At 34.1% G+C, this 22,127-nt stretch overlaps 1 protein-coding gene across 1 annotated transcript in view; it reads left to right on the top strand.

Annotated features, from left to right (window-relative positions):
* SCFD1 (sec1 family domain containing 1) overlaps positions 1 to 22,127 on the top strand; it is a 105,241-nt gene that overhangs the window by 16,046 nt on the left and 67,068 nt on the right. Inside the window, exons 5-10 of the mRNA XM_044231755.1 lie at positions 297 to 419; positions 2,168 to 2,255; positions 5,966 to 6,055; positions 8,054 to 8,109; positions 9,108 to 9,193; positions 11,354 to 11,453. Of these exons, the coding sequence (XP_044087690.1) occupies positions 297 to 419; positions 2,168 to 2,255; positions 5,966 to 6,055; positions 8,054 to 8,109; positions 9,108 to 9,193; positions 11,354 to 11,453 (543 nt within the window). The remainder of the gene's footprint in view (positions 1 to 296; positions 420 to 2,167; positions 2,256 to 5,965; positions 6,056 to 8,053; positions 8,110 to 9,107; positions 9,194 to 11,353; positions 11,454 to 22,127) is intronic.

Genomic DNA, 22,127 nt, shown 5'->3' with positions numbered 1-22,127 from the left:
TATACTATTTCAAGCGGTTTTATGTGACATTGTAATTAAAATAGAATTTTACTGGTAATAGTATATCATAACTTTAATAATATATAGGTCCATTGTATCTGGCAAACAAATAACCAGTAACTTCTTCATGACTTTATTCTTTTGGGATTCATGTTTTTGAGTGTCATTTATATAATCCATCTTTTAAATATGTATATTATCCTCCAGAATCTTGCTCTTATAGTTCTCTAAAAGATCTTATTTGTGGTCATCCTTTATTCTTGCTCATAAAAATGAAGTATTTATTGTATTTCTAGGATCTGCGAAATCAGCTCTATGAATCATATTATTTAAATTTTATTTCTGCTATTTCAAGAAGTAAACTGGAAGATATTGCGAATGCAGCATTGGCTGCCAGTGCAGTAACACAAGTAGCCAAGGTAAGAGATTTTGGTTGTCTGATGACGTTTTGTTAATGTAAAATTTAGTATATTCTGAAACTTGTTAATTAACTTAGTGCCTAATTTATAGAGGACCAGATCAATCTAACAAATATTTAGGCTCATTACTTTTAGAAAGAGTTCTGATAATGCAAATTATCTACAGTTTGAACTAGGGAAAATAAACCAAACTAAAGGTACCTATTAACCCAATGAAGTTGAAAGATAAAAACAAAATGCTGAAATCTGTCTTTGTTTTAGGCTAGGACTTGTAATCTTTTTAGTTTAACTTAGAAATAGTTTGACAGGGGCTCCTGGGTGGCTCAGATGGTTAAGCATCTGCGTTCAGCTCTGTCATGATCCCAAAGTTGTTGAATCAAGCCCCATGTTGGGCTTCCTGCTCAGTGGGGAGCCTGCTTCTCCCTATTCTTCTGCTGCTCCCCCTGCTTGTGCTCTCTTGCTCTGTCAAATAAATAAAATCTTTTGAAAAAAGGAAAAATAGTTTGACGATGGTGTTGTTAAAAATTATACTAAAAATATGTTGACATTATTTTATTTATAATCACTGTTGTCACCATTCTAACTTCAGATCTACTTAGGAGAGAGGATCCAATTGCATAGTGTAAGAAAAAGAGGAAGTTAGGATGGACCATCCATTCCATATCATGGTTACTTTTTAGATAGGTTCAGCTTAGTTATAAATAAATCTATAAATTTATTCTTGGTTATAGCCCTACTGATCCCTGTGCTGCTTGAATTTGAACAACACTTGAAATTCTAAGGAATGATAGAGGGCAAATAAAAGACTAAACAACTATGTATTTACTTCCCATTTTTCCCCACTGATTAGATTTAGATAGTCTACTACTACTGATTAGTTTTTGAGGCCTATGTCTTTTTTTTTTTTTTTAAGATTTTATTTATTTATTTGACAGAGAGAGATCACAAGTAGGCAGAGAGGCAGGCAGAGAGAGAGAGGAGGAAGCAGGCTCCCTGCTGAGCAGAGAGCCCGATGCGGGACTCGATCCCAGGACCCTGAGATCATGACCTGAGCCGAAGGCAGTGGCTTAACCCACTGAGCCATCCAGGCACCCTTGAGGCCTATGTCTTAAATGTTCTTCTTTTCAAAGCTTATCATTAACTTTATATAAAATAGTAGAAATAGTTCTGTTTGTTTAATTAAATTTAATGCATTTAAAAAAGAGTTTTCTTAATTTTTCCCATGATTTGCACCTCTAAAGAACTAGTATAACTTCTTTCCCACTTATAGTGTTCATTGTGGAAAAATAGTTATGACTTTCTTAGGAAAATGTGATTAAAATGAATAAAATTGTGATTTTTTTTCTTCAAAAGTGATATAAATTTCCTACCACAATCTTTAAACAAATTTTTATATCTTCTTAAAGTTTGTTTTCTGAAATATTACTCCCCTCCTTGATAATTTACTGTTTAAAGTCTTGCTCATATTTCTTTTTGATATTAACTCCTTATTCTTACCCAGGGAGGCTGTCTGCTGCATAGTATAATTTTCTGTTATTGCACATAATTATAATTTTTACCACTGGTTGATTAAATCAAACCAAATGTGCTTTCAGTATTGGAGAATTGGGGCATCAGGCTGGCTCAGTAGGTAGAACCTGTGACTCTTGAACTCAGGGTCATAAGTTCAAGCCCTACATTAGGCATGGAGTCTGCTCAAAAAAATATATTGTAAAACTGATTTATAAACCTTTTTCTTTTGTTTCTAGGTTTTTGATCAGTATCTCAATTTTATTACTTTGGAAGATGATATGTTTGTATTATGTAATCAAAATAAGGAGCTTGTTTCGTATCGTGGTATGTAAAAACAGGAATATTATAATTCATTGTTAACAAAATGAGTTGTTGTACTGTAAACAAAAATAGCATATTTGGTACAATCAAAAGCCAGCTTTGTTTATAGCAATAGAACTCTGAAAGATATTTTAAAGCAAGCAAAGAAAACACAGAATTCAGACTGAATTCTGTCACTTAGAAGCAACATGTAATAAAGTTGTTTTGTAAGTTCAGTGAAGTACCAATGCTGTGACCTGTTAGGTACCACATAGCAGCTTGCCTGAATGGTTTAGTAATGGCAAACAAGACAGTATTTTAGTAGTAGGATTCAATGAATCTTCTAGTACTTTGACTCTTGGACAAAACCAACTTACTCTACTTCTCTGTGGTTTAGTTTCCTCATCTGTAAACTGGGGGTAGTAATACTCTCTACCTCACTGTTTTTGTGGAAATTAAATGAATTAGTTATATAAAATGCCTGGAAAAGTTTCTAGTACAGCAGGCATCAACAGCTGTTATAGCACTATTATGGAATGAAGCATAGGTGTTTTCTCGAATATAGATTTTTAGACTCCCTTGATTCTAACACCCTGTTCATGCACTAGTGGATTGAATACTGGTATTTGATCAAATGCTGTCTAACTACCTTTAGAGTTTGTATTCAGTATTTTGGTAAACTGACCATTCCTGGATATTGATTAAAACTAATACACACAATGCATACACACACACAATACCCAAACCCCATTTTATTATCTATGTTGCTTTTTTTTTCAGAACACTTTTTTGTCCCTTTATCTTTTTAAGTGTACAATACAGTATTGTTGATTCTAGATGCAGTGTTATATAGCAGATCTCTGAAAGTTAATCATCTTGCTTAATTGAAATGTTATGTCCACTAGTTATGTCAGATATTTTAGAGAAAAACACAAACTGTAGTAGATATGATTAGACAGTTCATTCAAATAATCATTAATTTGCTACTGAAGGGTTGAGATGTTTGGGGCTGACTAGAATTTCATTGGTTCCTGAGTGGAGAGTGTGGCCCCTGGGAAGGGGCATTTGAAATGTGTCAGGATGTTTTTGATTGTTATGTTAAGTTTGGCTGTTACTAGCATTCAGTGAGCAGGGACTAGGGATGCTAGATGTTCTGAAGTGTGTAAACATGCTCATAACAGAAAATTGTCCTGCCCACAATGCCAGTGGTACCCTGTTATAAAATACTGGACCAGATGTTAAGCTCCCTGAGAAGGGAACATCAGTTTTTTGTTTTCTTGAGCTCCATAGTGTGCTGTGTTTTAGAAATTAAACAACATCCCTAAAGGGTGTAAGCATTTGCTGAATTGCCTGTGTCAGAGAGTTTTGACAGTAGTTGTTATTTACAGAAGTCTATTTACAGTTAATTGAGTTTTAATTATTAAATTATTAATTCTTATTAAATTATTAATTATTAAGTATTTAAGTTACGTGTTTAAAGCCTAGTTTTCCTGAAGCCATTAAGCGAATCTTTTAAATTGTTTTTTATAAATTGTTACTTATAATATGTTCATATAAAAACAAAGCACCTTATGCTCACTTCGGCAGCATGTAGACTCAAATTAGAACCATACTGATATTAGCATGGCTGCAGTGCAAGGACTACATGCAAATTCATGAGGTATTCCATAAAAACAACAGTAACAACAGCAAAAACACAACGAAGCACCTTAGCTTTTTCTTTGATCAGTTAATTCAGATTGAACAGATTAGATTCTAAACAGTCCCAATTAACAAGCTTAGTCAACAAACTTGGTTCACTGAATTCCCTTAGTTTAAATTGCATCTGTAAGTTTAGCATTTTCATTTTTAAGTACTTTAAATATGAAGCCAGGCAAATTTATTAATCTAATAAGCAAAATCTGCCCAAATATTCAAGTAACTTCTAATAATAATTAAATTTATAGTGAGTCTAAATTCATTAAACCTTCAGGTACTTATAAATATAACTAATTTTCTTATACCTCTCAACTTAAAGAACCACAAGTCTGAAATTATTAAATTTAAAGATAAGTTTAATTTATTAATTTTAAAGTATAATTATATGGCTAATTACCCAGATTCTCAGTAGTTTATTTATAATAATAACAGATTGTTCTCTATGCACTTTACAGTGTAAGTTCATTTACTCTTCCGAGTAACTTTGTGAAGTAGGTGGTATTATTACTTATATTTTCCAGATGAAGTAACTGAGGCACAGATACTGAGTAACTTGATAAGGAAATGGCAGAAGCAGATTACTGAACCAAGTCACTCACTCCAGAGTCAGTGCTCTTAACCATTCCATAATTATATGCCAGATCCTCTCAAATGTCTCAAGTACTTCAGCTGATAAACAGATTGGTCTGAACATAATATGTTACTATCTTGGGTTTTATTTATTTCCCCTACTTTTCATGCACTGGAAATTTATTTATCCTTTTAAAGGAAGCAGATTTTGTCTGCTTAAAGTCAGAGTACTATCTCAGACAAATCAAGTTGTTAATATAAGGGAGTTGAGGTTATTGATGGACAATGTTCTGACTCTTCGAGTCAGTTCTTATTTAGAGGTGAGAGACCGGGTATAGAACCTAAGGGCTGGAGGTTTCCATTTGGATTTTACCTACACCATTGATTGATGGAATGAGCTGAGTATTTCCCTAGGTTGGTGTTCCTTGAATTTACGTAATTAACATTGTGTCTTTTGGCCATTTCTGTCTTCTGATTTGAATCTGCAACACCAAGTAGCAGTATATTTCCTCATCCAGATTCTATATTGCCTGGTTGAATTCTTTATTAAGTCCTCTGGATGGTTCATACTTTCTTTAAATAATATATACAGTTGGGTTCTGCTTTCCTCTCCTTCAAATTCAAGTTGTATTGAATTTTATATTTGTTTTCACATTCAGGGTATTGGGGAATTTAAAATATTATGTAGATGATATTTTAGTCTGGTCAGTCTTTTAACAACCATTTATTGGACATCTACTTGTCAGATACTAGGCCTAGGTATTGTGAGAGATGGGAGGAGGAGTTAGGCAAGGTCTTTGTTAAGTATAGTCCTCAGGGCAATTTTTTTTTTCCCCTAAGTGTAGGCCTAAGAACCACCTGAGGTGCCTGCCAAAATTGCAGATTTCATAGAATTATCCAGAATTATGTATTGAATTGAATCCCTGGGGAAAACAGTTAAGAATCTTGAATATTTAATAGCTTCCAGAGAGACTTTCATATTTCTAGAGTGATTCATATAGCCACTTAAGTTTAGAAACCATTTTAGTACAGTGTAATACATCAGAAAATAAGTTCCTATAACTTACTATAATACAAAAAAAATGATGTGGAACACTGGTCTTGTGATAATTGATTTGCATTGCCCTTTCTGGCAGTAGTTGGGTAATAAGTTCAGTAGTTTCTTGAGGCTATCTATCTAATGTTTGTGAATAAAATTATGGAATAGGATATTTATTTTTTTATTTGCTCTGACAAAAATTTTATATATATTATGTGGTAGATTTTTTTCTTAGTACTAGTCTGATGTTGATACTACTCACTGCTATTGATACTGAAGTGCTGTGGGTTTTTTTAAAGTAGTGTAATTTTTAATGGATACTTGTTCACTTTAAAGTGTAATACATGAAAAATTTTACTTGTTTGAGTATTACAAATGTTATCAAGGCATAGAAGTTTGGTAACTTTTTCTCTCTATGTTATTTTAGCTATTAACAGGCCAGATATCACAGACACAGAGATGGAAACTGTTATGGACACTATTGTTGACAGCCTCTTCTGCTTTTTTGTTACACTGGGTAAGTTCAAAATATTTAATATTCCATTAGGAAAGTTTCAAATACACTTTTAAGTATAGAGATAAATGTGGTTATTAAGGCACATTCCCAAGGTTCCAGAAAACACTAAATTTACGTATACTGTTAATTCACTATACTCAGAATTTTAAACATTTCCTTTGGTACATCTAAATTTACTTACAGCTACTTTGTGTTCAGTATCTAATGTGTGATTTTATGCTTTACTATTACTACTGGGTCTGTTTAGAAACCTTCTAACTGCAATTTTAATTCTGCAGACACTGAAAACCCTAGTTGAAATGACACTTACACTAAATTATTGAAGTTTCTCTTCATTTCACAAATGAGAAAATTGAAGAAAAGAGAGACACCATGAATAGTTTAGGATATAAACAGAGGTTTGAGGAGAATTTACATGTAAGCTTTGGGGCTCCCTCCTTTCAGGGATTTTTCTCCTTTAATTTCCAGCCCTCAATATCAATCTTTGATTCCTCAGCTTGTTATGTCTTCTGTTTATGTTTTCTGCTTCAGCTCTTTCTCCTCTGTGCCTTGCAAGCTGAAAAGTGCCCTCAGGAGAAAAGCTGGTTAAAAATGTATCTCCTTTTTCAAATATATCTCTTCTATATATATATATATAAAATGAGAGAAATATATATATATTACACACACACACACACACACACACACACACACCCCATACCCATACTTCCCGCATGCTTTTGAGTACCTTCAAATGAGGTTGTTGTTGTTGCTTTAAACAGAGCACATTGATTTACAACTTTTAATCTTTTAAGTAACCTACTATTTTGCCATCCTACACATACTCCAAAGTTTCATTGAATGCTGGTTTTTTGTAGACATTAGCTTATTTTTCCATGATGATACATTTTCAAGGTAAAGGTAGATTGAAAAAGAAGCATAAAAGACCACTGAAGTGTTAGAGCAACCTTTATTATGTAAAGTATCAGAAAGTGATTTTTTTTCAGAAGAGAAATTGAAACTACTGCCAATCTGATGTAGAAGGATGTCAACAAAAAATGAAGTGGAAAAAGGCAAATTTAAGAATAGTATGTATAATTGTATATTACTGTATCTTTCTTTTTTGTAGTCTTCATTAATGCATTTATTAAGACTACATATAAAAATAATCTGAAACCATCCATATCTAATTCTTAATGGAGATTATTAGGTGCTAGAATCAAAGGGTTAACTTTATACATTTCTAGTATCGGAATCTTATATGACAAGCATGTATAACTTGGAAGAAAACATTTTTTATAAAATTTGCTAATCTACAATTTTACTTTTCTAGTTGAACATGCTTTGTATAGAATCTAGAATGCAACGGTTTTAGCATATAAAGATTACAGTGTTCTCAGTTTGTTTTCTGTGCAATTGGGTTTTTTCCCATCATTTTAGGATTTCAACCTTTGATAAAACTTGGCAATAAAGAAAGAGAAATTAAGAGGTCTAATGCGCTGATTCAATAATGAACTAAGGCCACGTTTTAGGAGCTTTTCACATTGAAAGAATATGTTTTTTATCTTTTAAATTGATTTTTTTAAAAAGACTATAATCCTTCATTGTTAATTTGTTTAATCATGAATAATAATACCAAACTGCTAAATTAACTTATCTCTCTTCATTCTTTTCCATTAAGTCAAATTAAAGTGATTCCTGTGAGCAAACTTTGAAACTGCCTGTAGGGAGTCAAATCCTAATTTAGTTTTAATTCATTGAAAAAAATCTGGTCACACTGATAAGCCAATACCATACAGAAATGGCCTTTTTTTTTTTTTTTGACTCCCTTATATTTTCTCTTTGAATGGAAGTGTCCGTTTCTGAAATCTTGCTTTTACTCTTGAGATGATAAATCCTCATGTTTCTAGCCTGAAATTTTATACTTCTCTTATATTTTTGATGGTTTGGTATTTTATTTAAGTATCCATCTTAATTATTAACAGCTGAAATCATTGCTAACATCTATCCTTAAAACAGGTGCTGTTCCTATAATCAGATGTTCAAGAGGAACAGCAGCAGAAATGGTAGCAGTGGTGAGTTCATACAGATATCCATTGATGACAAATAATATTTTATCAGTTGTTTTCCATAAAAACCTCAAGTGTTTTTGTTAATATTAAGTATATGATTGCTGTGGGTTATATAAATACTAAAGCAGATACTTGTATTTTATAACATTGGGTTTCCACCAAAAATTTAAAAATAGTCATTTTTTGCTGTTATGTGATGGAGAAAATGATTTACTCTGACATGTTATTCCAGCTGTTTCTTTTTTACTAAAATCTATATTTATCTTTCTGCCTTGTTTCTCGAAGTAGTTTTTACACTTATTTGATCCCCAGATCATTTTACATTTAACTTCACTTAGGAAATGTTTATTGGCAATCATAACAATTTTTAAAATGCAGTGCATTTGCTATCCCACTATATTGGAGTAAAATATACAGTATAAACTGGACATTCAAAAATTTGCTTTAAAGATTAAAAAACAAGTAAGGGAATTGAAACATTATAGAATTACTGAAAGGAAAGGATAAGTGTTATGGAAAGATGAAGGATACACTGATGTTTTTGAGTTTTATTAGCCACAATGAATTACTGACTGATGGAGGGCTGCTTTCTTTCATATTTTCCATTTCTATTCTGGAGCCTCTTGCAGCCATCACTATGTAGAGACTTTCCTTGTGAAATAGAATCATGATTGGGTAAGAGGATGGCTCATTACTGCAAATCAGTCCTGTACCTAAAGTAAAAATAGGCCGTGAAAAGTGATTTGTTAGTGAAATCAGGCCTGAGTCACAATAGAAAAGGCATTGGTCTTTTCAAGTCCAAGTTAAGATACTATTGAATAGTAAAGAAACTAAAATATTTAGATTTTAGAATTGCTATTTTATAAAGAAGTTTCAAGTTTCTTGGTTATGAAACTAAGAGCACATTATGTTCTTAGTGTTCATAATAACACATTTTATTATCCTACATAAGATTCTGTGAAATTTTTCTTTAAAAGTTGCTATCAAATTTGATTTTTCAGAAACTAGATAAGAAACTTCGAGAAAATCTAAGAGATGCGAGAAACAGTCTTTTTACAGGTGACACACTTGGAGCTGGCCAATTCAGGTATTATGTTTTATCAGGGCTTTGACTCCGTTTGTTCTTGAAATATAAATGGAATGTTTTATTTAATTTACCTTCTGTTAGAAATTTCTGTTTTGGGGGCATCTGCGTAGTTGAGTCAGTTAGATATTCAACTCTTGATCTCAGCTCAGGTCTCTACCTCAGGGTTGTGAATTCAAGCCCCATGAAAATTGCTCTGCATTTTTCTCATCTGTAGGAGAGATTTTCCTGTTTATATGGCTTTGAAGGTCAGAAGCTATTTAATTTCAGTTATCATTAGGTCTCTTGGTAATGACAAAAGTAAGTGAAAAACTTGTGATGTTTATGTCTATTTCTACTTATCAACTAGTTTCTGTTTTTACATTGAAATGCTTGTTCATTAAAAATAATAGATATTGGGATGAAGAAGTAAACACAAAAATGGCTGAGAATTATTTCAAGGGGAACAGACAGTATTTTGGAAGATTAATCTGTACCCCCAATTTTAAGTGAATTAATAAATAAAACCTGTAAAAATAAATTGATACTCAGATAACTGCCCTCCAAGGGTAATAATTCTATGGTAACTTTCCATAGACTTCATTTCAAGTCAATTTAGATGGCTCCTACTGTCTTTCATACTACTCCTATAATTTGGAGTTAACTCTAACATTATGTTTCAGTTGTTTTTTCCAACTGCCTCAGCCCCCACATTATTTTAAACTCTTCTGTGATTTCATTGCTGGTCTTAAATACTCTTCAGAATGCTTCTCATTAAGGAGAGCAGAAATATCAAATTCTCACCTGATTTTTTTTTTTTCCCACAGAACCACCCACTGTAGCATCTCTTACTTAATAGTTACCTTTCTACAGTGTTCTTTAAAAAGCCTTAGAAACTAACATAAAGATGCTGTTTTATTTGGATAATTCCTAAAAACTTATTAATGTTATAATATAGTTGTCTTATTTTTAATTTGTTGGGTGTATTTCTAAATTAATTATAGGGGTCAGTAACTTTGTTGGACTGTTGTTTTGGACATTTGAATCCAGTTGTAAGTTAATGATCCTCAATAAGAATTTGGTAATGCCTGGAGACATGTTTGGTTGTCACAGCTGGGTAGATGCTACTGGAATTTAGTGGGCTGCAGTATAGGATGCTGCTAAACATCCTACAGTGCACAGGACAAGCCCCCATAACGAGGAATTATCTAACCCCAAATCTCAGTAGTGCTGAGCCAAGAAACTTCACCATAGGCAATCTCTCCTTGCCTTTCACCTAGCTCTGGAGTAATAAATGAGGTAGCTGGTAAAGGTGCCACTCCTATTTATTTATTGCAGAGTTTTATAATCAGTGCAGTATGCGTTTATAGTCATTGCAGTGTAGTGAGTTACTAAAATGGTCAGAGTTCTCTTGCAGGACAAAATATGAATAGTTAATATAATTAGATAACAATATCTTTTGAAAATTGCTGTATACCCTTGATACAATATTGCCAAAGCAGATCTTTACAGCTTTTGGAGATGCATGGCAACAAGACAACTTTGTGCCTCACTTTGCTTTATAAGTATAGTGTGTTTCACATCTAAGTTGTAATAATTCAGTAAACAATATATGAAGTGTTTGGTAAGTGAGTAATTATATAGACAGGTACCACTGTGACTTAATGTTTTAGTTTTATGTATTGTAATGGGATGCTTTGCGAGGGTCTTCTCTAGGGTCTGCTTTTTGAATTTGTGTTTACAGAAAAAAGTTGTAATTTATGAAACTGTCAAACATTTCTGTAAATTTATAAGGTTCTGCTCTAATAGTTTCCCTTGGAACTGATAATAGCTATTCCTTTTTTTCCCAGAAAATGTGAAATAAAAATCTAAGTAGAAGCAACTTATTCTTACGTTGATAACTATAAAAATTATTCTATAGAAGTACTTGCGTAGATTTTTTTTTCTTTTAGACAGTTCCTCAAGACATATTCTAGCACTATACACAGACTCTGAGTAGTCCAAACTATTACTTTACTTGACTAACTGTACTTAAAAAATTTTTTTAAAGCAGACTTGTTATGGCATGTTAGTATTAGCATACTTCCTATTCATGTCAAAATGATAAAACCAGAAAGCATTAGAAAAATTGAGATGTAGAAACTGTTATCAAGAGTTATATAATTTTTTTTAATATATTTACAGCTTCCAAAGACCTTTATTAGTCCTTGTTGACAGAAACATAGATTTGGCAACTCCTTTACACCATACTTGGACATATCAAGCCTTGGTGCATGATGTACTGGTAAGAGTCTAAATATACCACATTTTACTAAAATGTAGTTATATTCAGTGGTCCTTTTAACTTAAATATAATGTCACGGCTACAGAAACACAGATGGGAAGGATGGAGCTGAGAAATATGAACAAAAAAGTGATGGAATTTGGTATCACTGAGTCTGGATACTGGAGAATAGTGAAGCATTGAAGTGTAAAGTTCTAAACTTAGAATCTTTAAAGTGTAAGATAAATTATTTGTATTGTTGCCAATGATGGGTAGAAAAGGAAGAAAGGAAAATGAGTGAGTGACTTTTTCTTCCCTTTTTTTTTTAAGAGAGCAGGAGTTGGGGGTGGTGGGTGGGGCAGAGGAAAGCGAGAGAGAGACTCTTGAGCAGGCTCCATGCCTACTGTGGAGCCTGATGGGAGTGGAGCTCAATCTTATGACCTTAAGAGCATGACCTGAGCCCAAACCAAGAGTCGGACACTTAACCAACCAAGACATCATCCTCAGTGAGTGATTTTTGAGGAAGTAAATAAGTATGTTTCTCCCTGGGGAAGAAAGCTGTAATTTCCATTTTTCCTGGGAATCAGTTAAGCTTCATTTTATGGTAAACGTAAATAGTATTTTTTTATATTACACCATATGTTTTTTGAGGTAGTTCAACATTTCTAAAATCATGCTTAAAACAAAAATCTATATTTATATTCATGCATATATTCATCTACTAAATATTGTGTATAGCTTGTGATATACACAGATAAATAAAACAGGTGCAATTATTAAAGTCAATGGGAAGAAAATATGTACACAAATAAATTCTGTACAAGGCACTATGTAATAAAGCCAGAATAGTCCCCGTTTGATAGAAAAATTTAGACACAGAAGTTAAATGATTTGAACCCAAATCATTGGCTTTGCCGAGACTAGCACTCTATAATTTACTACCTTCTAGCCCAGGCCTCTAAGGATTATAGTATATAATGATATCATTATTGCAAGGAGTGCCTGAAATATCATATGGAAATGAAAAACATATAATAGGTGGTTTTTTGTTTGTTTTATTTCTTTAAAACTCAGATTCTAGCTTTAAGGTATTTGTTTAAATAAATCAGATTTCAGGATTACTGATGAAAATTGGCAGTTCTATACCATTCTGTATCCTAGAGTCCTGTGTCATTCTAGGCTCTAGGATGAATGTCTTTAGAAATAGTAGGCAACTCTGATTCAGTTGAGAGGGCAAGAAAAATCAGAGGGACTACTGAATTAAACCCCGGGTAATGGAAGAGGGAAGCAAGTTGTAGGAGGTCAAGTATCAGGCTGAAGAAGAATTCAACCATTACTGGTGGGTCTGCTGTCCGACAAAACATTTTAGATCCTAGTTTTAGCAATAAAGAAAGCAAATGAAAATGCTCTTTTCTTCCTGGAGTTTACATTATGATAGGACAAGCAGTAACTAAAATAAATAATAATAAATTAAATAAATAAATAAATAAATAAAACATGACATTTTAGAAGATAGAAAATACTCTGTAGAAAAATAAAGCAGGTGATGGTAAACAGGATTGTAACTTTAAAATAGGAAAGATCTCACTGAAAAAGAGGCATTTAAGGGAAGAGCTAAAGGAGGTAAGGTAGTAAATTACATAGCTGTGTGGAAGAGAACAGCTTTCTAGGCAGAAAGATGCCTAATATGTTAAAGAATAGCGAGGCAGCCAAGATGGCCAGAGCAAAGTAAGGCAGGTGGAAAATAGGTGGAGGAAAAGCTAAGCAGGATATGGAAAGCCAGTGCAGTTTTGAGTAAAGGAGTGGCATCTGATACACATTTTAAAAGTATCACTCTACCTGCAGTGTTGAAAACGGACTCGTGAGGGGCATAGGAAGAGTCAAGAGACCCAATAGGAGACTGTTGTAGTTATCTTAGCAAGAAATGATGTTGGCTTACAACAGGATGGAAATGGTGAGGGTTGTGATAATCTATGGAGTGCAGAGAATAGGATTTGCTGATGAATTAGATGTGGATCTAAGAGAAAGAGGAGTCAGAGATGAGTCCAGAGTTTTGGCCTTTGCAAGTGGACAAATGTCATTTATTGAGATAGAGACATGGAAGGAGAAATTTCGATGGGAAGATCAGATGTTGAGTATGAGACCTGTTAATGTGAGATGCCTATTAAGATTTTCAAGTAGATACCAAATAGATGTATGAGTCTAGAGTTTGAGGAAAACATCTGGTCTAGAGAAATAATTTAAGAGTAGTCCATTTATAAATGGTATTTAAAGCCAAGAGATAAAATGAGATCACCAAGGGGATGAACATAAAGAGGGAAGAGGTCCATGAACACAACTCTGAGGCATTTTAACATTTAGAATTCAGGGTGATGAATAGAAACCAGCAATATAATGTAGAAAGAAGCAACCAGTAGTGAGATAGAAGAACTAAAATCTGTTATTTTGGAAGCCAGTGAATTAACTGTTTTCAGAGAGGAGGCAGGAATCAACTTGGACAAATGCTGAGGACTAAGAAGTCACCAATGCATGTGGCAACATCAAGATTATTACTGACTTTGGTAAGAGCAGCTTCACTATATTGGGTTTAAGAGAGATAGGAAGAAGAGAGAATGAATATACACAAACTGTAGAAGAGTTTTTGCTATATACGACAGTTGAGAAAAGTGGTAATTGGAATGTGAGGTCAAAAAAGAACTTTAAATGAGAATCATTCCAGCATGTTTATAGGTCAGTGGGAATGATCAAAAGAGAAAAGCTGATGCAGGCCAAGAGAGTGTCCTGTAGAGCTGTAGGAGGCATTAATGATCAGTATCATTACAGACCAGGATTTCTCAACCTTGGCATTGACATTTTGAGCCCGATAATTTTTTTGTTGTGGAGGGCTGTCTTATGCATTGTGAGATGTTTAGGAGCATCCCTGGCCTCTACCCTCTAGGTGCCAGTAGCACTTTCTCAGTTGTGGTGACCACAATGTTTTCACACATTGCCAGATAGACCAAGGCTGTGAGGAGGGGCAAAATTGCCTCTGAGTGAGAATTGCTGTTAATGGGCTGATGACAGGACTTTGAAAGCTGGAGTTGTTTTAGGGAAGAAGACAAGTGAAGAGTCTGGGAGTAGCAGGGAAGGCAGCTATTTCAGTCTTGGGTCCTCCCAGTTGAAGTTCAATTAGAGTAAGAAAGTACAGTGGAAGTTTAGAGTAGATGTTCAGAATAGGAGATTTTGCTGTTTACCCAGTATGAGTTCTAGAGGGTAATGACAGAAAGGTTTTAGGAATTGGTTAAGAATGAGAGTGGAATCTGAAGCTGGTGGTATAGGGAGCTGTAGAGAGATTGGCATGATGTAATAGTTTCCATAATCTCAAATTAGATTTGGTTGGTGTGGTCCTGGCTTTAAGGTAGGTGCAAGAGGTGATGCAGATCAGGACAGGGCACTGAGATACTTCAATCTTTTTAATTCCTTTTCTGATGAAAGTATTTGATGCTTTGAGCATAAGAGATAATATGTATGTACAACTAATTGCACCACGAAGTAATATGCTCTTATTCCCCATTGTTGGAAGAGAAAATTAGGAAACAACTTACTACAGAGATTTCCCCAAAGAAGACAAGGCTAATCCTGGTCCTTGAGTTTTTCACTGTTCCAGAGTGAAATGAGAATACCAAGGGCTAAGAAAAGAAGTTTTTTTTAATGGACCTTTTTGCTAATTTGTGTGTGCTTACCTGTTTTATTATCCTTGTATTTTTTTGAGATATATAATTTGCTAATTTTCTATTTCCCATTTTTGGCAGTTAAAATAATCCTTTTTAGAAAAACAAGGTGGGGGCACCTGGGTGGCTCAGTGGGTTAAGTGTCCAACTCTTGGTTTCAGCTCAGGTCATGATCTCAAGGTCTTGAGATCAAGCCCCGAGTCAAGTTTATGTTCAGCACAGAGTTTACTGCTCTCCTTCTCCCTCTACCCCACTCCACAGGCTCTCTCTGAAATAAATAAATCAATCTTCTAAATAAATCAAGAAATATATATATACATACATTAAAACAAGATAGTAAAAATAGACAGCCTTAAAGTTGGCAACCGTGTGTTTTAGAAATTCAGTTCAACAAGTATTTTTTAAGTGCCTAACTCTGTATCAGACACTGCTAATTACTGGGATACCATGGTGAACCAAGTAGATGTTATCTCTGATGCATGAAGGTTAGACTAGTGGGTTCCTGTGGACATTTTAGTTATTGTTGGTTTTAGTTTTTGTTCTATATTATATATATATAATATATATAATATATTGACCATGACCATATATATATATATATATATATATATATATGCACTTCTAGTCAACTCTCTTAGGTTACAGTATCAGATTCCATATTACCCTAGGCACTCTTTTCACAGCATTACTATCAAAACATTTAGGTATTATGAAAATAGTCTCTTTAAAGAGATTGGTTAAGATTAACTACACAGTTTATATTGACTTATTCCTATTTATTAATGTAATTTTTCAATTTAAAAAAAATTCTTAAATTTTAAAAAATATTTTAATTCCAGTATAGTTAATTAACATACAGTGTTACAGTTTCAGATGTGCAATATAGTAATTCAGCAATTCTGTATATTAGTCTGCTTATCAAGGTACGTATACTTTTAATCCCTTTTATCTATTTAACCCATCCTCCCACCCATCTTGGCTCTAGTAATCATCTCTTTGTTGTCCAAAGTTAAGAGTTTCTTAAAAAAAAAAAAAAAGAGTTTCTCTTGGTTTATCTCTTTTTCTTTCTTTGTTCATTTGTTTTGTTTCTTGAATTCCACATATAGATGAAATCATATGGTATTTGTCTTTCTGTGACTTATTTTGCTTAGTTCTATACTCTCTAGATCTCCATGTTGTTGCAAATGGCAAGATTTCACTCTTTTTTATGCCTAAATAATGTTTCATTATTCAGGCATATATATTCCAATACACACACACACATACACACACACCCCACATCTTTATCCATTCATCTTTTTTTTTAAGATTTTATTTATTTATTTGACAGAGATCACAAGTAGGCAGAGCAGCAGGCAGAGAGAGGGGGAGACAGGCTCCCTGCTGAGCAGAGAGCCCGATGCAGGGCACAATCCCGGGGCCCTGATATCATGACCTGAGCTGGAGGTAGCTGCTTAACCCCCTGAGCCACCCAGGCACCCCCCAATCATCTTTTTTTTTTTTTTTTTTTTTAAGATTTATTTATTAAGAGAGATAGTATGTTTATGTATAGGCAGGGGAAGGGGCAAAGGGAGAGGGAATCTCAAGCAGCCTCCACGCTCAGAGGGGAGCCCACTGTGGGGCTCAATCCCATGACCCTAAGATCACGATCTGAACTGAAATCAAAGAGTCAGATGCTTAACTGAACCAATAAGGTACCCATATCCGTTCCTCTATAGATATGGACAGTTGGGCTGCTGCTTTCATAATTTTTCTACTGTAAATAATGCTGCAGTAATCACAGGGGTACATATATTCTTTCAAATTAGTGTTTCATATTCTTTGGGTAAATACCCTGTAGCACTGTTACTGGATCATATGGTAGTTCCTGTTAATTTTAATGCAGTTTCTAGATGTGAAACAGCTATAACTGGGATATCATAAATTGTTATCATGTCTTTTTTTTTGTTGTTGTTAAAACTGCTGCTTGTGAAGTTTCTTTCGAGTTTTAAAACTCTTAATAATTATACCCTTTACCTCCACAAGATGGAGTAAAAGTTCTAGATAGGAACTGTTAACCTGAAATTGGAGCTTGCTTTTTATATTAAATATCTTTACCTAAAAATCTCGAACATTGATAGTATTTATATATCAGATTGTGAAAACAACTGAAAATTCATACAACTTCCCTGCATGCCAAAAAGATTCTTGTCATTTAACATGGGAAATAAACTCTTCTGGTGAAAAACTTCACAGTGCACCTTTGCTTTTACTGGGATATAAGAAGCAAAAGTAATAATTAGAAAGTCATAACTCCTTGTTGTATCTTGGTTGTTGGGGGGTAGATTCGATTGTTCTGTGGTGAGTAGTTATCATTAGGCAAACCCATCAGCATTATTTCTTGTTGGTATCTTGTTCTTTACTTGGGCTTTGGTTTTTATATTTAGTTAAATTTTTACTTAAATCCAAGTTGTTCATGGGAATTTCCTACTAAAGTTGTGTAGACTCTGTGAAGTCCAAGAAAACACCCTTGATATCATTCATTTATTAAAAAATGATATTGTTTCAGTGTGTTTCCATATTCATTACTGTATGTATTATTTGCTATTTACTGATCTGTTTTAGGTTGATAGTATTTTTTCCCTTACATCTATGTCTGTGATGGAGCATTATACAGATTTTCTTTTTCAATTAAATATTCTAAGTTAGATTTTTTCTGTCCTTTTTTTGGTCTTCTGCACATACATTTCTTTTCCTTCTTGTCACCTTCTGACCAAAACTCAGGGTTTCTGAATCAGTGTTGTCTCAGAGAAATAAAATATGAACTACAGATCTAATTTTGGATTAATGGCCACATTAAAAAGATAAAAAGGAACAGATGAAATTTATTTTAATAATATATTTTATATAATCCCATAAGTCTAAATTACTAGCATTTTAACACATAATCAGTTTAAAACTATTTTATATTCTCTTATTAGATATTAAGTCTTGAGATTTTGATATATATTTTATACTTACATCTCAATTCAGGCTAGCCACATTCCAGATTCTCAGTAGCCATGTTGACTGGTATCAACGGTATTGGACAGCAGATTTCTAAATCACTACAACTCAAGTTCTTTACTAGTTTAGAGACTAAATAAATTACTTGTAAGTTGAGATTATTACATGAACACTGGTAGAAAATATTTGCATACTGTCAGCAATATATCTCTAGAGGCTTCTAGCCCATGAGTTACAGGAATTCTGCCTTAATAGGAATGAACAAGCTTATCAAAGTTCCTGACCTTGCTCATTCTATATAGAATACCTTGGCATCTGAATTAGGATAAATTAGGTAGTACTGTTCAATATAAAAGAACCCTCAAACCTCAGTGGATTAAAATAACAAATACTTATTTTTGTGCACAGTATTTCTTGTTTCTTGTCCAATGTGGGTGAGCAAGGAGGACCTCTAACATAACATAGTCACTCCCAAATTAAGGTTAATGAGGCCCATCTCAGCACATACTTTCACAATCACTATGGCAAGGGGCAAACAATTGTGGGTTCTATATAAATCCTGTTTCATTGTTATAAATAAAACTTTAAGACTTTTATTAGGGAATAATTCATATAGAAACACAAAGTTGCAAAATACTGTAATGAACCCCCCCATGTGCATCATTTAGTTTCCCAGACAATATGCATCTTATCCTGGGCATTATATGAGCTATGTATAAATATTCCAGTGTTTGTCTAAAAAAAAAAAAACATAATTTTATTATTATACCTAACAATTAATAATTATTCTTTGGTAATATCTGCTTCTATCTCTGTATTCAGCATTTTCTAATTGTTTCAAAGACACATCTTTATAGTTGGTTTGTTCAAACAGAGATCCAGACAGTATCCTTACGTTGCATTGGTTGGTACATATTTAAGTTTCTCAGTTTACAACAATTCCTCTCTTTCCACTCCTTTTTTATTGCCATTTTTTTGGTTGAAGGAATTGGGTTGGTTTTCTAAAGACTTTACTACATTTCTGTGTTTTGTTGATTGTATTCTTGAGGTACACAATTTGTTGTGATTCTCTAGCCCTAGTATTTTCTATAAACTATAGATCTAGAGACTTGATAGATTTGGCTCAATTGTTTGCCTCATGTGAATATAAATCTTTGCTCTGCATAAATGAGTATCACCCATATCATCCAAATGTTAGCTCTGTTGGGGTTTACTGGTCTGCTTTAACTTGTAAAAGGAAACAAAGGCTGATGAAGATGTAGCCGTATTTTTCATCTCAGTGGGATTTATTTATATCTCGTGATTTGGGACACCATTGTTCTGTCTTCTAAGTCAAGAAAGTATGACTATAAGTAGGAAAGGTTAGACTATCATGTTAAAACTAATTCTGTTTTTTATTTGTGTATAAATGTCCACTTTCTTGAACGTGATTAAGTTCAGCACAGAATGTTCTAATTTCCCAATTTCCAAGACTAGAATTTTCCTTATTTGCCTGGCAGTTGTGCAAACAGTGGAAGTTTCTTGCCGCTATTATGTTGTTTCTCAAAATTCTTACCATTTTTTAATTTCTTTATCATTTTGTGTTTTAAGTATTCCATCAGTACTTCAGTAATAGTATGTGCTCTTCTTTTTCTTTTCTTTTTTTTTTTTTAAGATTTTATTTATTTGTTTGAGAGAGAGAGTGCACAAGCATGGGGAGCAGCAAACAGAGGGAGAGGGAGAAACAGACTTGCTGCTGAGCAGGGAGCCCAATGCGGGGCTCAGTCGCAGACTCCTGGAATCATGACCTGAGCTGAAGGCAGATGCTTAACTGACTGAGTTACCCAGGCACCTTATGTGCTCTTATTTTTCAACCAGTAGTTCTGTTAACAAGTTACTTTATTTTGAATGAGCTGTCTTATCACTATGGAAAGTACTTTGCTAGAAATTCTAGTTAATAAGGCATAACTATTTAACTATTGGTATCTATTGTTAATTTTTTAAAAATATTCATTTATTTGACAGACAGCACAAGTAGGCAAAAAGGCATTCAGAGAGAGAGGAGGAAGCAGGCTCCCTGCTGAGCAGAGAGCCCGATGCGGGGCTCGATCCCAGGACCCTGGGATCATGACCTGAGCCGAAGGCAGAGGCTTTAACCCACTGAGTCACCCAGGTGCCGCTCTATTGTTAATTTTTAAAGCAAGAGTTCTTCTCAGATTTAGCTGTTACTATCTGTTTATTGTGTTTTCTTCCTATTTGATTAGTTATATAAACAATTTTTACAGTATGAGGATGCGAAGAGCAATTGAATTTACTGATGTATTTATCCTATGAGGATGTGAAGAGTCTATAGGAAAGATACAGTATTAGCAGGCCAAAATACAGCGTTTATATATACTCTTTGTCAATAGATTTACTAATCAGCTATGGCAATTGGACATCTGTATATTTTGCACTCTTGTTTTTTGTGTCATAGGAAAAATTAACAAGCAAATAAATTAGTGTATTAAGGACTTGAGAAAGTTGCAGGGTATGGTCTGATGTATTAGAGTCAGTATTGTTTACCTAGTTTTATCAAGAGATCATATTATATTCAGTACATTTAATCTGCTAAGACCTAGAAGTTTAATTATTAATTAAGAACATATCTTAGAGATGATAGTAATATTGCCATGCTAGATAATTTCTCCATATAATTTATTTTTTGATCATCATTCACTCACTTCTTGATAGCCATATTTTGTCTTTATTAATTTTTTAAAGATTTATTAATTTAGAGAGAGTGTGTACAGGTGGGGAGAATGGGGCAGAGGGAGAGAATCTTTGAGTGGACTCCCCATTGAGCTCAGAGCCCGATGCTGTGATCAACTCCAGGACCATGAGATCGTGACCGGAGCCAAAACCACAAGTCAGACCCTTAACTGACTGAGCCATCCAGTCGTCCCGATAGCCATATTTTGTCTTGGGCTCACTATTCTTCAGAGTAGAGTTGAACCATAAAATACTGCTATTACATGAAGGAACTCCCAGGTCTAAGGCAGGAAGGAAAGGGAAAAGATAAAATACTTTTATTTTGGTTTTTGTGTGTGCATTTTTCTGAGAAAGAGCAAAAATCAAGTCTCATGTCAGTCAAAGTAGTTCTAGGCAGAAAAATGTATAATTATGTAGTGGTATCTGGCTCCTAGAATTTATGTAAAAGGAAGTACTGTTATTATTATAGCTTCTGTTGTAGTTATTTTTAAAAAATACATCAATCAAGGGGCGCCTGGGTGGCTCAGTGGGTTAAGCCGCTGCCTTCGGCTCAGGTCATGATCTCAGGGTCCTGGGATCGAGTCCCGCATTGGGCTCTCTGCTCAGTAGGGAGCTTGCTTCCCTCTCTCGGCCTGCCTCTCTGTCTACTTGTGATCACTCTCTGTCAAAAAATAAATAAAATCTTTAAAAAAAAAAATACATCAATCAACAGATCAGAACATTAAGGATCTAAGAGTTTAAAAATTATATTTAAGGGGCAGCTGGATGGCTCAGTCAGTTAAGTGTCTGACTCTTGATACCATCTCAGATCATGATTTCAGGTTGTAAGATCGAGCCCTGCAATGGGCTCCACACTGGACATGGAGCCTGCTTAAGATTCCCCCTCTGCCCCTCCTTCCCTTCTTTACCATCACTCCCTATTTCTTTTTTTATCTCTCTTCCCCTCTCAAAGAAAATTAAATATTTATTTAAGATTATGTTTGTTACTGGAAACAAGTAAACATCAGAAGACCTGGGTAAATGGGCACCTGGGTGGCTCAGTGGGTTAAGCCGCTGCCTTCGGCTCAGGTCATGATCTCAGGGTCCTGGGATCGAGTCCCGCATCGGGCTCTCTGCTCGGCAGGGAGCCTGCTTCCTCCTCTCTCTCTCTCTCTGCCTGCCTCTATGCCTGCTTGTGATCTCTCTCTGTCAAATAAATAAATAAAAATCTTTAAAAAATAAAAAAAATAAAAAAAAAAAGAAGACCTGGGTAAATAAGTAGATATGTCTG

The sequence above is a fragment of the Neovison vison genome, chromosome 13 (genome assembly GCF_020171115.1).
Source record: "Neovison vison isolate M4711 chromosome 13, ASM_NN_V1, whole genome shotgun sequence".
NCBI lineage: Eukaryota > Metazoa > Chordata > Mammalia > Carnivora > Mustelidae > Neogale > Neogale vison.
This window is presented reverse-complemented; position numbering and strand designations above follow the sequence as displayed.